Here is a 17,033-nt window from a genome sequence, read left to right as displayed (position 1 = left end):
GAATTTAAAGAACGTAAGCTTTAACCAACAGGAAAGGACGTGCACCTCGAATCCAAAGACTAACATCAGCGGGGCATGAATAGTTCCTCAAAACAATACTCAATCCGCAAGGTATTACCTCGGAAATGGCATGTCTGTCATCACCGATGTACTACCTAAATCAAACACCCTCCAACTGCCAACAATGAAAAAGACCGACCCTAATAAATCGCAAGCACTCGATCACCGATGCTCTCCGCCTTCACCCACATCTTTCAGCCAGAGATCCGCTCTAAACAGCTCAAGCCTAGTAGTTTCTCTGCAGTTATTCTTGTCGTACTCAAAAATCTCCTTAATAAGCAATGGCTCCTTATCAAATCCCACCAAATCAGCACGCCTGTGCTTGCATCTAGTTTCCTTGCTCATCTGAAAGTATTGGAATTGATTGGCACCGAAGGGAGCTGGATCTTAGCGCCAGAGATTGGAATTGATGGCGTCGTTATGGGGTTGATAAGGACGGAACCAGCCGGAGAGGGGGAGGCGCTCGAGGAGAGGATCTGGGAGGTCCCGGCCATGGAGGATCGGGGAGGCTAGGGTTTCCATTGAGATCTTTTGGAGGAAATGAGGAGGACGAAACTTCTTTAGTCCTTTGAAGAATGAACTTGGGCCTCGATGCTGGCTCCGGCCCAATCCAACAGACATGGCCCGGTTGTATATTTTGTTTTGTTAATTTATCTTTACAATCATCTCAAAACTCACTGATTTACTGCCCAAAGATGAACTATGCAGGATTTCTAGTAGAAATAGTGAAGCTGACTTATATGAATATTTTGTAATACACACACACAAAAAAAAACCAAGTTAATTGCAACTTCAATTATACCCCACAACCAAGTTCACCCAAAAAAAAATTGTGTTCCAAGGCACGGGTCAACTACAAACCTCATAGATTAAAAAAAAATTAAATTGAATCAAATAACAGCAACTATAGGAACCATTGACTAACTGCGCTAATGTGCAACTCATAGTTGTATTGCAAACGCATTTGCAATGAACCAATCAGTCCTTATTTTTATGAGGCGGCCGAGAACCGAACCCAGGATAGCGGGAGCTATATTGAAACCTCCCAACCATCCGGGTCATCAACAGTGCTCGAACCGAACAGTCATTTAACCTACGATCCCATCGCACGTCATATTTACAATGGAGTTACATCTTTAGCAACGGAGTCGATGTTGTTCATGATCAAAGAAGACAATCTTCCAACTTTTTAATAAAAAAATGTTGTCTGAACAAATGTCGAGAAACCCAATCAATATTTATGCTGCAGGGATATGGCATGCTGATATTGAGCAATACGCACCAATGGTAACTTCTAGAGTGTTGCTACAGAGACCCCAAAATAGGGGACCATATATGAGACAGGTGAGGTGTCGCATCGATACACTGTTTGAATAGTGCATCACGGGACAGTGAGGCAATACTTTACATGTCCCACTCAGAGTCCCCTATTTTGGGTCCCATCGCACGTCATACTTACAATGGAGTTACATCTTTAGCGATGGAGTCGATGTTGTTCCTGATCAAAGAAGACAATCTTCCAACTTTTAAATAAATAAAAATGTTGTCTGGACAAATGTCGAGAAACCCAATCAATTATGCTGCAGGGATATGGCATGCTGATATTGAACAATACGCACCAATGATAACTTCTCAACCCTATATATAGCAATAGTTGTTTCATGAGCAATAATATGAAACTCATATCCACCGCTTAGAAAAGAAAAAAAAACTTGCTATGAAACACTATTGTAGAAGAAAAAAAAAAGGATTATTTGCCCTAAAGAAGTCTATATGCACAGTGATAACAATCATTTAGTGTGATACCCCAAGATAGTCAACATAGTCAATTCGGTTGATCATCAAATACCATATGTGAAACCGAAATTTTATTCTGGACGAACAAATATAAAGCAAAAAAAAATCAATCATGTGGATATAAATACCAAATATGTTAAGACAACAAAATATTGTTCCCAGCTTAGCATTATTTACTTGTGTTTTATTTTTATTTTTAAGGCAACAAAATATGGTACATGCCGTTAGGCAAGGGGAGGGTGGTGGTGCAGGAGGTTATGGGAGGTTCGAGGAAGGGACAAGTTCCGCCATTGTCAATTGGAGTTGACGGTCGAAGTAGAGAACAATTGAGACCATTTAGTTTTTTTTTAAGGAGAAGGGGGGCATTCTGGGGTTTTTTGAAATAAATTACACTGATAGGGACACATATGAGCTGGAGGGGGGTGATTGATATATTACAAAATTTGATTTTAGGGGTATTAAATTTGTTGACTTATTCTTAGAAGCAATAATATTAAACGCAACTAGTATGTTTGTTTCTTTGAAAACGCTACTTTCGAGAAGAAAAGTTCCCCTCCTTCATAAATGGTATCACAAGTTGCGTTTTAATACTAGAAAATAGCATGGAGTTTTCTGATTTTGGATGTTATTATCATCTCATACAAACGTAAAAAAATTTCACTCAGATATTTTTTTCATGATACTTAGAGCATCTCCAACCATAAAACCCAAAATGGTGTAGTTTTTACACCAAGTTGGTGTAGTTTTTACACCAAATCACTATTCCATCTCCAACCCATTACACCAAATGTTACACCAAAAAGAATATTCTTTTTATTATTCTTATCTTTTAACATTTTTATCTATTTAAAATATTTAACAAATTATATAATTATCTTTTAACATTTTTATCTATTTAAAATATTTAACAAATTATATAATTATATAATACATTACATATAATTATATAATACATATTATAATCTAAATGGTGTAGTTTTTCTTATTTCTTAATTTGGTTCTAGTATTATGAAATTTTAAGTGTTTGGATTAAATTATCTATTTTTCCTTTTTGAATTTTATTTTAATAATTATTTTATACTCTAATTTTATTATAATAGTTAATATAAAATAATATATATTATTAATATATAAATATAAAAAACAAAAGCAAAAAGAATAAAGTATAGAAAAAAGCAAAAAGAAAAGAAAATATGAATAAAAGAATAAAGTTTAGGAAAAAAAAGCAAAAAAAAAAAAATACTCGCGTTATTGCTATAGTGTTGTGCCATTCCTGACGCAACACTGTAGCAGCCCATCAATTTGGCGTCGAGTTTACCGCTTGGTTGGAGGGAGCAATCGGCTTCAACTTGGCGTTTTGCGTCAATTTGAAGCTACATTGGAGAAGCTCTTACATGCTAGTTTTAAAGATTTCTAACATTTACTATTTGTTAAAACTTTCATTAGAAACATCTCAGCTCTATTTTAAACTAAAATTAGAATAAGTTTGAAATTTTTTGGTTAAGTTAATATCAAATTTAACAAATATTGATAGTTAAAAAGCTCTAAAACTAGGATGTAAATACGTAAAGAGAAACTTTTGGGTAAAAATCCTTAAGTTTGCATGACCGATGGTAGTAACGTGCAAAATTTAAAAACTTTATGGTGGTTTTCATACAAAATTACAACTTGCAGTATTTAATTCCCAAAACCGAAACTTTATGGTATTTTTGTACGATTTAGCCTCAGATACTAGAATTCATTAACGACATCTATGTGTATACGTGTGCGTAAATCATTTCTAAATTTGGCTGTTTGCTGTTATAAGTTGCTTATCCAATCCGCGCGCCAAGGACCAGTCTCAGACCTCGACGATCAACCGCCGGTTTGTCTCGCATTATATAACCCTGGAAAATGATCTTGCCAATGACTCCCCATTTTCTTCCATCTCTTCGATCTTCTCTCTCGAGGAGAACTTACCAAATCCGACTCCTGGAACTCGAATTCGAGCTCAAAATGAGATCTTTTAGGGTTTCCTTTGCTCAGTTGCGCTCCTGATGGCCCTAATTTTGCTGGGTTTCTTGTTTCTGATACAGTCATCGAATTCAGTTGAGACCCATTTGGGGGTTTGTGGATCGGATCGAGTTGGGTTTGTGAAATCATCAGATGGGTATCAGCTGTTTGTTAATGAGAAGAGGGTTGAAGATCAATTTTTGATTTGTGAGGCTTTGGGCTTCTATTTTGGACGTGGATGTTTGTTTGATGCTGAAGAATGGGGAAGCATCTGGGAGAAGCACTGTGATCGGAAATTCAGTCGCCAAAGTGCAATTTCTGGTAATTTATCATCAAATGGATCATGTCGTCGCTTGTTATTGTTTTCGTGCATTGATGTGGTTGACTTTCAGCCTTTTTGGTTGTAGATGATATATATTATCTGTGTTTGACTCTTTGAAATTGATGATTTTTTTTCTTAATTTTATTGAAAATTCCAGAACTTGGATAGTAAGATATAGGTTCTCCATTTGCATAGGGAGCTACAGTTTGATTGATTAACCAAGGGCCTTCAATATCTGTTGTTGGCTAATTTTATTAATTAAGGCTTTAGTGGAATAAGTGAGCACATGTTCTAATATATGAAATTAGTGCTCGTAATTAATATGCATCATTTTCCCTGATTGAATGTTCTAGGACTCCTTTCTTTGGCCTACAAGAATTTGATCCAGAGTTGGTCCTTAATATCATGTTCTTGTTAGTTTGTAGCATTTCTATGACTGATAATTAAAGCATTGTCTCTCTTATGTGCATTATGACAAAAGTTTGATCATGCAACGAGAAAAGTGTTTCATTAATCTGATATTGGTTTTTTTTTTATGTATTGAATTGCCATTAATTACGTTGTTTAGAGACCTCACCCTCCGAATATGCTTTCTTGTTGAGTTTCCAGTTTAAATTTTTTTTTAGCAATGTGATAACAGAGTTAATCTCAACTCAGAATGATGTTTTCCCCTTCTTATCCTTTACATTATAGCAAACTTTCGTCAAGTGGAAGGGAGAAAACTATTGCAACGAACACCAGCAAATACCTCCATCTCTAATCAGTTACATAGAAAGGATCAACAGGAAGAGAAGACTTTGGCACCTGCAACAATGGCTCTGGCTATACCCGGAGCTTTCCTCTTGTGTTGTGCTCTAATGTGTCCATGTTTCTATGCCAAGAAGAAGGAATCCAGCGAGCAGAATATTATGTCTACAGAGATGGACTTAAGTAAGTCGTATAGCTATTTTTTCATAGTTTGTGTTCATCTTTTCATAATTTCTTTAAATGAGCTCTTTTATGCTATCACTGGAAAAACCATTCTAGTTAATAGAATAAGTTCATGCTCATCCAATAAATGTAGAATGCAATCTTTTATGGTTCATTTTGATGCTTCGTATCTATATAAGAGATCCTACTCTCTGAGGGGTCTGAGTGTTTCTTGTTAATAGTAAATAATCTATTCTATTTCATGTAGGTGAGGCTATGTAGAGTTCCAAATTTTGAAAGATGAATACCGAGTTTTATGGATTGTTGTATTGTTTCAGTTTACTTGTTTAAATGATTTTGTGACTGAATTTTTTTTCTTCCTAGATTCAGTTTCGACTTTGGAAGAAAAGACCCCAGCCTCTCCACTTGGAGTACCTCTTAGCCCATCTCGGTTTGCAATGTCGCCGCAATTGAACAGGATGGGATCAATTCATCTCAGTGTTAGCCAAATTATGAAAGCCACACATGATTTTTCACCTTCATTAAAGCTTGGTGAAGGTACATTTGGCACTGTTTACAAAGCTGTTTTGCCAAATGGTCAAATAGTTGCTGTCAAGCGAGCAAAAAAGGTACATCCCATCATTTCTTTATTTAGTCTTTTTACATGAAAGAATAAGACTTTTGTAGCTCTCCTGATAAGGATAGGAGTTTTCTATAGATTATTTATGACTTCTTATAATATATTTTTTCCACTAATTTTTGTCCAGTTCTTGAACAAAGTGTGTTTTCTTTCATTAAATAGCAAGTCCTGTTTTCCTACATTCTGCAAGTCCTGTTTTCTTCCGTTAAATAGTGGTTGATGATTCTCTATTAACAACAATTATCAAACAGGAACAATTCTCTTCACTTCGAGATGAGTTTAGCAATGAAGTTGAGCTCCTCAGGAAAATCGATCATAGAAATTTAGTGAAGTTACTTGGATACACTGAAAAGGGAAATGAGCGTATAGTCATCACAGAATATGTGCCAAATGGCACTCTTCGAGAGCACCTGGATGGTAAGAATTCTACTCCGACATTAGGTAAATTTTGACTTTTTTTGTCATATGAAGACTAATATAGTTCTTTTATAAATAAATAAATAAAATTCTATATCAGGCCAGCATGGGAAGATTCTGGATTTTAATCAGCGACTTGAGATAGCTATAGATGTTGCTCATGCTCTGACTTATCTCCATCTATATGCGGGTAAGGCACGTATAACACATTTTTGGAGGAAAATCTTCGAATAAGAGATTCTTGTGCTTTGTTACTAAGATGAAAAAAATATGGCCATTTTTATTATTGATTTTGCCTTATGCTAGATGTTTATTTGACAGAAAAGCCAATAATCCACCGAGATGTGAAGTCATCAAACATCATGCTAACAGAAAGCTTCCGAGGCAAGGTATCTGACCTCGGGTTTGCTAGAATTGGTCCAACAGAAGCAGAGCAAACTCATATCTTAACCCAAGTGAAAGGAACAGCTGGGTACCTCGACCCAGAATACCTCAAGACTTACAAGCTGACGTCTAAAAGTGATGTTTTCTCTTTTGGGATATTGCTTATAGAGATTCTCTCAGCTCGAAGGCCTGTAGAGCTCAAAAAGAGCAACAATGAAAGGATTACTGTTCGTTGGGTAAGCTGATTAATGCAGCTGACTCCAAAATTTTGGTATAAGGTTGTTGTTATTGTTGTTGTTGTTGTTGTTGATGATTTTAACTGTGTTATTGGCCCTTATAGGCTTTCAAGAATTATAATGAAGGACATGGGATGGCGATATTGGATCCAATGCTGAAGGAAGCTGTAGATGGAGAAGTAGTAATGAAGATGCTCGATCTGGCATTTCAGTGTTCTGCACCAACTCGGGCAGATAGACCAGAGATGAAAGAAGTTGGAGAGAAGCTCTGGGAGATAAGGAAGCTCTATGGAAGAACTCGCAGAGGAAGATGAAGCGGCTGAAGGTCAATTTCCTTCATCGTAGTGATTGGAATGAGCTTTTTCATGTTTTTCGCCGGTGTAGAATGGCTTGAAATTGAATCAAAATTTCCAATATATGGTGTTTCATTTCTTGTGCAAGGATATGACACGACTTTACACATATAGTTGTAGGTGAAGAACAATAGATTGCGGGGGGCCTTCATAATCCTCTTTTTCATTGAAATGCAATGGACGTGATGACGATTTGATGCGATCCTGTTACTCTACAAAACTTGGCTACAAAGCCAGTAGGGGTGGCAATTTATGACCCAACCCATCAACCCGACCCGACCCGACCCATTTATATTGGGTATGGGTTAAGTTATATGGGTTGGGTCATAAATGGGTCAACCCGAATTTACCCGTTTATTAGATGGGTTGATCTACTGACCCGTCTACTGACCCGTCTAACACTCATCTAACCCGAATTTACCCAAGTGAACCACTACAGACCCGACTAACCCCTTCGTCTCTCTCAAACGAAGCCCTAGATTTCTCTCTCTCCTCTCGAGTAGCGAGGGGCGGCGAGGGGCGGCGAGCGGCAGCGATCCTCGAAGCTAAGTTCTCCTCTCTCCATCGGCGAGCGGTAGCGATCCTCGACGAGCGGCGAGGGGCAGCGCTCGAGTTCTCTCTCCATCAAGCAGCCATTGTTCTCTCTCTCTCCATCGAACTAGCGGCCATAGATCCTCGACGATCCTCGACGAGCGACGAGGTACACTCTTAGCTAGGGCTTTTTGATTAATGGCTTCAGATCTGCTAATGTTAATGACGTCTGATTAATGGCTACAGATTTTTCTGAGTCTATATCAATTTGAAACTATAGATTTTTCTAAAATTTCAGAATTTATAATTACTGAATAAAGAGTAGGTTTGTTGAAATTACAAGCTAGTTTGAAACAGAAATTTCATCATATTTTCGAAAGTAGGTTTGTTGAAATTAGAGATCACTGATTGTTAGAACTCTCAATCGAACTCGAGCCTTGTTGAGATTGAGCTTCTACGCATCAGGTCAGATTTATCTGTGAATGCAAACCATCAAATTTGGTCTCCTATTTTTGCCCCTTACTGTTTTTGTGATGAACAATGAATATCTTCTAAACCACTATGTTTCAGTTGTTGTGCTCGGTAGAGGTGCGTTGGGTTTCTTCATTTTTTGTTTATTTATAAATTAAAAAAGCCGCATATAAATGTTGCATAGTCTATATGAGAGCCATTCTATTTGAAGTTGTCAATGTTTATTTGGCAATTAAATGTACCACCTGTTGATACATTCAATCTTTTGCGAAAAAGAATTAGTTAATTTGTGTTATATGATTGAATAGCATTTGGGGTTATATGGGAGCCATTCTGTTTAGAATCAGTTAATTTGTGTTATCTGTTGAATTTTATTTAATTTTATGAATCTTATGTAGTTCTGTAATTTTCATCACATCTAATGGAGTCTAATTCTACCCATAATTCTATAGCGGATAATGTAGAAGCAGATTCATCTAATGAAGAATTAGAAGAGATGTCTAGTCCTGTTCAGAAAAAATCAAAAGCGATAATTGTTGGAAGTCGAAAAAGAAAATTAACGTCCAAAGCTTGGAAAATGTTTGACCTTGTTCAAGAGCCAGGTGGGAAACAATATTCAATATGTAAGAAGTGTGGAATCAAATATATTGCCGAAGGTAACCACGGGACAAAGAACATGTTAAGACACATGAAAATTTGTAAGAAAGCAACTAGAGAGGATATTGAAGGTCTATCTAACTCAAAAGATTCTATAATGAGTTCCTCGAGATTTAATTATGACCCGGATAAGTTTAGGGAACTCTTAGTCTCGGCCATCATTATGCACGATTTGCCATTTCAATTTGTTGAGTATGAAGGTATTCGAGCAATATTCTCTTATCTTTGTGAGGATATAAAACACATATCAAGAAATACAGTTAAAGCCGATGTTCTTAAAATTAATGATAGATGACATGCAACCAAAATTGGATGAGCTTTCCGAGGATATCATACAATTAGATATTGGAGAATGTATGCCAACACAAGTATGAATCTCTCATACTGTGATGCGGTAGCTGAAGGTAAGAACTTGTTTCACTAAATTTAACAGTTTTGTTACCAAATTGATGTCTCATCCAAGAAGTTCACACTTCTCTCATTTTACAATAGAGATTCATGCTCAACTTTCTTTTTCTGTAAGTTTAATTAGTCTACTATATTTTAACTGATATTTTGTAGCTCAAAGTTTCCTCTTAGTTGATACATAGGCTGATATACCAATAAATAATCGATGCCTTTGTTGCTACTTGAATTCTGGGTATGTTCACAGGCAACTGTTAATTGAACTGTATACTATTTTTCTTAAATTAAAAAAAATGAAGTATCTGTTTAGTAGTCTAGAACACTTGCTTTTTTCGCCAAAGTTCTTGGAATTGTGTTTGGGTGGTCAACTGCATATTTTGATATAGTTAGTTCAACAGTTCTGCATATCTTCAGGAATGCTTATGTTAATGTTTTGTTCTCTTACATGTCATGCTTCAGTATTTTCTCTTTCTTTCCTTGGAACACAAATAAAAATGAAAAGTTCATGATTATGATTCATTTATTTACCGTTTCCTACAGTTTTTTATTTGCTTAAAGATAATGATGTTGGTCATATTAGATGTTTCATGTACTACATTGTTTCCCTCATCCAATGCACACATTGTTTCGTTAAAGAAAACCTGACACTCAACATTGCTACTGTATCATGTACTCGGTTTGTAATCATTAAGCTTACTTCAACTTTCTCAACTGTTGCCTTCTTCATGCGGATAACCATCACTCAGCCTTTGTCTATGAACCTCAAATCAGCCTATATGTTGGTTTCACTTTGAGATAATGTTATTTCCCTAACGATCAAAGTGTTTGTGTTTGGATTGGACACTTTGATGTTAGTTTAACAGTGAAACAAGTTGAATCTCTTCGTATGCCTGTTCTTGACTCCTGAGAGTTTTTGTGTCAGGTTATACAGATGAGATTTTAGTTAGATAAATGCACAAGTACTACGTGTATGAGAAAATTCCACTTACTTTCATGACCATTTCATTACAAGTTCAATGTCCTTCACACACATGCTGTAAGTTTGTAGCATTTTCCAACGGTGCATCAACCATTCTGCTTCATTCAGAAGCGCATTACTGTTTTCTTTTTCCTTGTTTTTAAAGTTCCTTCAGCTTCACGTACCGCTAAAACTTTTGTAACGTGCAGGTCCTCGCTATTTCATTGAGGTATTATTCTGGTCATTCATCTCTAATTTGAGGTATGTAATCAATAGTTTACCTTTTTGGTAGCATATTCTAGGAATACTGAAATTACACCAAGTTCTGATATTCTCAACATTCAATTTTACTTTCTTGTGTTGTTTCCCTCTTTATCAAATTATTTTCGAATAATTTGCAGTTCTTATTCATGAAGTATCTCGGCTATGAAAAGTCACAGCGTGATGAAGAAAGAATTAAACACGTCAAGAAGAAAGCAATAGAATATGCAGAGAGCTTGAAATGAACCTTTTTGTGAAATTGGATTTGTTGCAGAGAGCTTGAAATGAATCTGTTTGTGAACCTGTATAACATTCTAATGGGAGTAATCTTGCTCCAATTTTTTTTTTGATGCGTATGTATGTAGAATGACATTGTAGCCATTCAATATTTTGAAAGAATTTCACTTAAAAGAGTACAATATCTATGCCTGGTTTTGTTTCTGTTTCATTTTTTGATGATGGTTTGTTTATTATTTTGTTTATCTCCAAATGTGCATAGGTCAGAAATTTGCAGTGAACCTTTATAAACATATCAGAAATAGTAATCTGGTTTCTGTGTGCATAAGTCACTTAAAAGAGTACAATAGAATATGCAAGTTTCTACTACAACCACACTAAATGTTTAGTATTCTCTACCATTTGGGTTATATGGGTCGGGTCGGGTAACCCGTTTAATAAACGGGTTGGATCACATTGACCCATTTATTAAACGGGTCGGGTCGGGTCACACTTATACGGGTCGGGTCAAATTTTATATGGGTCGGGTCAGGTCGGGTCGACCCGTTTGCCACCCCTAAAAGCCAGTAATAGCATTAACAATATGAGATATTTAAAATATTGAAAGAATTATTTCTTGAAAAAGTTCAATAGCATCAATTAAAGTGATAATGGATGTTAAACAATCCTCTTCAAATTGTTTTTTTCTTCTTTTAAATCATCAAGGTTGCATATTTGCTGTTTTGGCTGAAGAGAATGGAAGAAATAGTATATAAATGAAGAGGAATTGCTTATAAAACGAATATATTCATGCGTGGATTCAAGAACTTCACTGTTTCAGTTAAGAAAAGATTGTGATGAATCAAAACCTCTCCTATCGCAGCATTGGAGATTGAATGCCTGTCATCTTCGCCTTTTACAAATCAACAGAGTTGCGTCCCATAAGAAAACTCCTGAAGTATTTGGCTTAAGTGGACCTTTGAAATCTCAATCTCTTNTCCCAGTATGTGTTCAGGCATAAAATCATGTCTAGTTAATATTCCAACTATAGGTGCTCTCTGCAGTATCACAAACAAAGAAATATCTCGGGTTTAGAGTTGAGCACAACAAGCATGCAAGGTTCATTACAATTATTTGTGGACTGTATTCGAATTAAATAAAATTTTAACCGAGTATAATCTAAAGTATTTGCATACTTACAGAAGAGGGTTTGGGAACAACCAATAAGTGCCTCAAACCGAGTTTTCGAAAAAGTATGATAGCTTTCGCCAGTGACATGGTCTCAACAACAGTATAAGGAGATGCATTTGTAAATGGATGCAGATCAACAAACATTTCCATCTCCTCTTCAGTGAGTACAACATCCTCAATGCTATCGCGTTTGCCTATTCCACAATTAGCAAATTCCTCTGCAGAGTAGCGCGCCAAGGCATTCCCACTTGGTGATATACAATCTGGCAAGAAATCTCTCTTCTTCAACACTACAAGAAGGTGAGCTCTAAGAACTAAACCAAACAACACCGATGAGTTTGAAAATGGGAGTTTATCGATAACAGGAAACCCGTTATGTCCAGTTGTCTTCAAAATGTGAACTATATTTCCAACTTTTTCCACACCATTAAACATTCTGAGAGGCCCCGTTACCACATCACTAACTGTGAGATGTCTCATATAAGGCTCAGCATGGGCTTCAAGATATGGAAGACCCTTCAACTTCATGATTAGGTCATAAATATCCGCATTGAATAAATCAGCCACCGTTTTAGATATTAGAAGAACTAGCATTACAAAAGGAAGTAGTAGAAGGTTGTTGGTCAGTTCTAAGATTATGACACAGACTGAAACTGTCATCCTCATTGTGCCACCAAGAAAAGAAGCTGAACCAAGGACAGCAAAGAGGCCATGATCCAGATTTGAGCTTGATCCCATTAGAATACCAACAAATCTTCCATAAGTTGCACCAATCAATATAACTGGCGCAAAGAGACCAGATGGGGCCACAACCCCATAGCTTAAGATTCCAAGGAAATAACTTGTGATGAAGAATATAAGGACAGAGAACTTATCAAACACTTTGTCTGTGCCTGAAGTGTAGAGGTTTTTGATTGTGTTGTCGTTGGTGTTGAAAAATAAGCTGGCGAGAGCATTGTAATGGTTTGGAGGGCATTGGAAGTTCTTGAAGTTGCCAGTCTTGCCTATTGATGGGCTGTTAGTCAAAAAGGAGAGGAGGTCCTTCGGTGATCAAAAAGGGGAGGAGGACCTTTAGTAATCAAAAGGGAGGAAGACTTTCAGTAGCGCAATTTTGAGAAGAGGAAGAAAATGAGAGCGATTTGTCAATGCAGGCAAGAAATCACAAGGGGGTACTCAGGCTTAAAACCCCCACCCTCTTCTTGTATAACCATACCTTAGTAGCTATATATATAAAGGCGTGAGAAAAAATAAGAGAGCCTAAGAGGGTGAGAGAACTTGGAGATGAAAAAAATCAAGAGAGAAAATTGAGAGGGCAAATTTTCAGAGTGCTTGTAATATTTCTTCACTTAGTGAAAGATCTGGCCAGCAGCCCGTGGACGTAGCAATTTTGTGCAACCACACGTAATCTTGCGTTCCCAATTTCTGCGCATTTTATTTTTCGCTTTCTCTCAAATCTGGCAATAAAGGAATCAGGGTAATTTCCCAACATGGGCAAGCTTCCTTTGTGTCGACAGGACAAGGCGTGCAAGATGCAAGCCATGGTAATCCGAAGAGACAACCTGATGTGAGTATCGAAATGATTGCAGCGAGTAGAAGTTTGCAGCCCCGACCTTGCCTGTGAAAAACAATAGAATAAAAACATTATTTTGATATGTTATACTAAGATTATAAACTTGCTGCAACAAATGAATAATTATTGGAAGAAAGAGCACTTTCCAATTCCACAACTGACAAATGATTTTAGTTGGCTACTCGGTTGTCGATGGATTATATCTATAAAATTATAAATTGATATTGGTTATAAATTTGAGAAAAATTGAGAATTATTTGATTAGAAATTTCAAATTGCAGTATATTCTTTTTGATAATTTCCTTCATCTTCCTAGGTTTCTTATTTCACAATCAAACAATAGATTAGCCTCAGTAAATTTGAAAAGAATCAACAATTGAAACAACTCATGTATGAATGACAAATAAGTTTTTACAAGGGCCATGCTAATAATTATGACAAGAAATCAAACTCCTGATGAAAATCCTTCATTGTGAGCAGCTGAAATTGAAATATAACTCAAGTCATTCGATACCTTTCTTTATATCTGTTTTGAGTTATAACAGGAATTGACTAAAACAAGAAGTAAAGAAGAAAGAAGAAAGTTAAGACATACTCATTGATAAGATTGTAGAATGTAAGAACCTTCTCCATGAGGAAATTGTAGAGACTTCCAAGTACTCCACCAATAACTCCAAGGAGGATAACAAGAGGTATGTCCGCAAGGTGATATGCAACATGATCCGACGAAACATCAAACATAATCAACCCACCCTTTCCAAATAAACCACATTTTCCACTATTACACATATCAATAATCGTCTGAAGCATGAGAGCAACCACAGCTGTTGTAAAGGATGCTCTCCACAGTAAGGCACTTCTCCACCTGCAATATCAATTCTTGACAGTATAGAGATGAAACAATCTATAGCAAACTTAATAATTTATGAACTTTCGGCAGTTTTGCACCAACTACCATATAAACCTTTACCTATAAGAGAAAACTATCATGAACTTCCAAAAACTGCATAACAGTACCATGAATTATTCGAAATTATAGCAAAAGGCTTGTCTTGTATAGATGTCTAAACTGTCCTTGTAGAAAACACAAGGGTCTTAAAGAAGATATATAAAGTTCATTAGAGCAAAACTGTCCAAAAAGTGTCACATGCTTCGCACATGACAACTTAAACTACCTGCCATCACTCATGGTATTCTAGTGAAATAAGTTCAAAAGGGGTTTTTGCTGATTCATGAAGTTCACGAGGTTTTGCTCAAAACATTCAAACTCTCCAGAGGGTCCTGTGAAATATATCCTTAATGCAACCGAAAACTGCTTCTTTCTAGTATATGATAGTAAACAGAGTCAAATAAGAAAAAACTATTTATCAGGTTATATTATTACCATGATGACATTGATTCAAGAGCAAACAGAACACCACCAACAGGTGCACGGAAAGCAGCAGCAATACCAGCACCAGCTCCACAGGTCACAAGATCACGCCTATCTCTGTTGTTCTTGAAGTAGTGAAGCCATTCACATGTCAAGCCATATTTTCGAGAACCTCCCTGTCCAATTAAGGCAGCAATGCACGCACCGGTGTGCACCATTGGGCCTGCTTTGCCCACCTGAAGAGATGACGACGCAGCAGCAACGTTACCAATAATCTGTAATTGGAACCAACAAGTTATTTAACATTGAAGAAAAAAAATGAAAATAATGAAGGGAGGAAAGTTTGTAACTGTGCTCGCCTTCACTAACAGTGTCTTAAGAGAGAAGATATTAGGTGCATCAACACCATTCAAGTAAGCTTTCACCTCTGGTATCCCTGATCCAGCTGCAGCTGGAGAAACATAAACAGTAATGATCGTCGCCACCATCAAAAGGGCGAAGTTTGACACTGAAAAAACAGTGAAAGCCAGCCAGAACCTAAATTACATAAACGTGTTAGAAAATGCTTTGACAATATACCCAGTCAAAATATTGCCTTTTTATATTTGATAAACACGCTCTTTCAGAATCTGGAAAGTATTGTACCTATACCCCCAAAATTTTGGTTACAAGAAATTTTATATGCCAAGAAGTTCCCTAGTCTGTAAATTTTTTTAATGTGTATGTCAAACAGTGGAAGTTCTAATCAGCCAACTAATTGAGGACAACGAGAAGTGAAAACGAGCGAAATGTACATGTATAGGGGATCAACAATGGCGAAAAAAATGGCACATTGGTAAGATAGTCATGCATGAGCAGTGGCGGAGCCAGGATTTTTTGCCGAAGGGAGCCAAAATGCAACCATTATACTATGAATTCATTAAAAGGTGACCAAATGAATAACTAACTAGCATATATGTAAGTAGGTGAAGGAAGACCCTAAAGTAAATATATACGAAAAAATTGTGAATACTTAAATCATCTTAATGTATGCGCTCACTCGTCGTTGAGTCAACATACTTCAATCTTCTAAAGTCTAATTTAAAGAATTTATCAATTGTAGTTGGTTTTTTACATAACCAAAGATTTGACAAATTAACAATAAATTATAAATTATACTATTAAGCTTATTTCAAACAATAATAAAAAAAATGTAAAACAAGTTTAACTATCACATCTATAAAATATTTGCAGAAGTGCACGAATATAGCAAACTCATTTCACATATTTACTTCCTAATGTAAAATTAACTTTATGAAAATAGATGGTAAATGTAATTAAAGGCAATTTCAAACATTTCAAAGAATTGGCGGACTAATTGCAAGGTATGAAGATTTGAAGGGCTAATTCCAAATATAAAAGATTTGGGGGATAACTCAAATATGGAAAGAGTTGGGGTATAGCTTTCAAATATGAAGGAGTTTAGGGGCTAGTATGAAAAAAAAATAACTTCTTTATGAAAAGCAAGGGAGGACATGGCCACCCCTGGATTTGGATCCTCTCCAGTGGAGAGACCACAGTGATATCAAAGTCATTGATTGCCTAATTGATGGTTATGATTTGTCTTTGAGTGTAAATTAGATATAAGTGCAATACATGGGGGTATGGTGAGCGCTAAACATAGAATGAATCTTAATCACTCACAAAATAATCAACAATAAGTATAAAAAGTAGTGGTCTCTCCACTACTTTTTTTTAGTGGAGAGGATCCAAATTCCTCCGGTCCCTCCCTAGCTCCGCTATTGTGCTTATGGGTATTGTTCCAAAACTAAACTTACTATCTGTACTTGATAAAAACAAATTGGAACCTTAATCTGATCCAGATACTGTGAGAGATAATATTAACTATGACTGAATCAGTTAAAATATGACCTCAGAGCAATACTAACTATATTTTATCTGTCGATCTGTAATCGTATAAATTCTTATATATTTAGGCAATGTATTAGTTATTCAGATATCTATTCAAATATATCAGATAGCTTAACGCTGTCCTAATTCGAATTCATAACTTGAGGCACAAAATACCAATATCAATGTATGTCAAAATAGGGACGAGAGAGTCAAATTGGATTTGAATCATTTGTATTCATCTGATCTACATCCCTATATAATACACTAGATTGTTGCATAAATTTGAGATAATTTACCCAAAATCTACTCACCTGTTCTGGAACATTAGGCCGGAGACGCGGACGAGCTTGAATCCGGCGACGCTCTCCACGGCGAGATTGCTGAAGAACCCGACGCAG

At 36.3% G+C, this 17,033-nt stretch overlaps 2 protein-coding genes across 4 annotated transcripts in view; one reads left to right on the top strand and one right to left on the bottom strand.

Annotated features, from left to right (window-relative positions):
• On the top strand, positions 3,754–10,844 carry LOC109845732 (calmodulin-binding receptor-like cytoplasmic kinase 3). 3 transcript variants are annotated; one of them, XR_002248457.1, is made up of 9 exons: positions 3,754–4,170; positions 4,865–5,101; positions 5,465–5,709; positions 5,972–6,137; positions 6,238–6,327; positions 6,459–6,757; positions 6,862–7,082; positions 10,342–10,393; positions 10,534–10,844. XR_002248457.1 is itself a non-coding variant. In XM_020415015.1 (7 exons), the coding sequence occupies exons 1-7, from the start codon at positions 3,894–3,896 to the stop codon at positions 7,069–7,071; spliced, it is 1,518 nt and encodes a 505-aa protein (XP_020270604.1). In that variant the 5' UTR covers positions 3,754–3,893; the 3' UTR covers positions 7,072–7,200. The 3 variants fall into 3 exon arrangements, 2 of the variants coding, with proteins under 2 accessions (XP_020270604.1, XP_020270597.1); XM_020415015.1 differs by lacking the exons at positions 10,342–10,393; positions 10,534–10,844 and having other exon boundaries at positions 5,471–5,709; positions 6,862–7,200; XM_020415008.1 differs by lacking the exons at positions 10,342–10,393; positions 10,534–10,844 and having other exon boundaries at positions 3,755–4,170; positions 6,862–7,200.
• Positions 11,533–17,033, bottom strand: part of LOC109829084 (putative chloride channel-like protein CLC-g) — a 6,508-nt gene continuing 1,007 nt past the window's right edge. Inside the window, 7 exon segments of the mRNA XM_020396166.1 lie at positions 11,533–11,667; positions 11,810–12,804; positions 13,288–13,415; positions 13,966–14,235; positions 14,755–15,017; positions 15,102–15,279; positions 16,947–17,033. The exon segment at positions 16,947–17,033 is cut by the window's right edge and continues 14 nt beyond it. Of these exon segments, the coding sequence (XP_020251755.1) occupies positions 11,533–11,667; positions 11,810–12,804; positions 13,288–13,415; positions 13,966–14,235; positions 14,755–15,017; positions 15,102–15,279; positions 16,947–17,033 (2,056 nt within the window).

This window comes from Asparagus officinalis, chromosome 1 (genome assembly GCF_001876935.1).
Source record: "Asparagus officinalis chromosome 1, Aspof.V1, whole genome shotgun sequence".
In the NCBI taxonomy this organism is placed as follows: domain Eukaryota; kingdom Viridiplantae; phylum Streptophyta; class Magnoliopsida; order Asparagales; family Asparagaceae; genus Asparagus; species Asparagus officinalis.
Note: the sequence above shows the minus strand (reverse complement) of the source record. Positions and strands in the feature narration are given on the sequence as shown.

What these genes read in the sequence shown, in the direction of transcription:
- LOC109845732 (XM_020415008.1), top strand. Translation starts at nt 3,894, where the DNA reads ATGGCCCTAATTTTGCTGGGTTTCTTGTTTCTGATACAGTCATCGAAT. An exon ending in CTGTCAAGCGAGCAAAAAAG is followed by an intron (nt 5,710 to 5,971) that starts GTACATCCCATC and finishes ATTATCAAACAG; the next exon opens with GAACAATTCTCTTCACTTCG. An exon ending in TCTTCGAGAGCACCTGGATG is followed by an intron (nt 6,138 to 6,237) that starts GTAAGAATTCTA and finishes ATTCTATATCAG; the next exon opens with GCCAGCATGGGAAGATTCTG.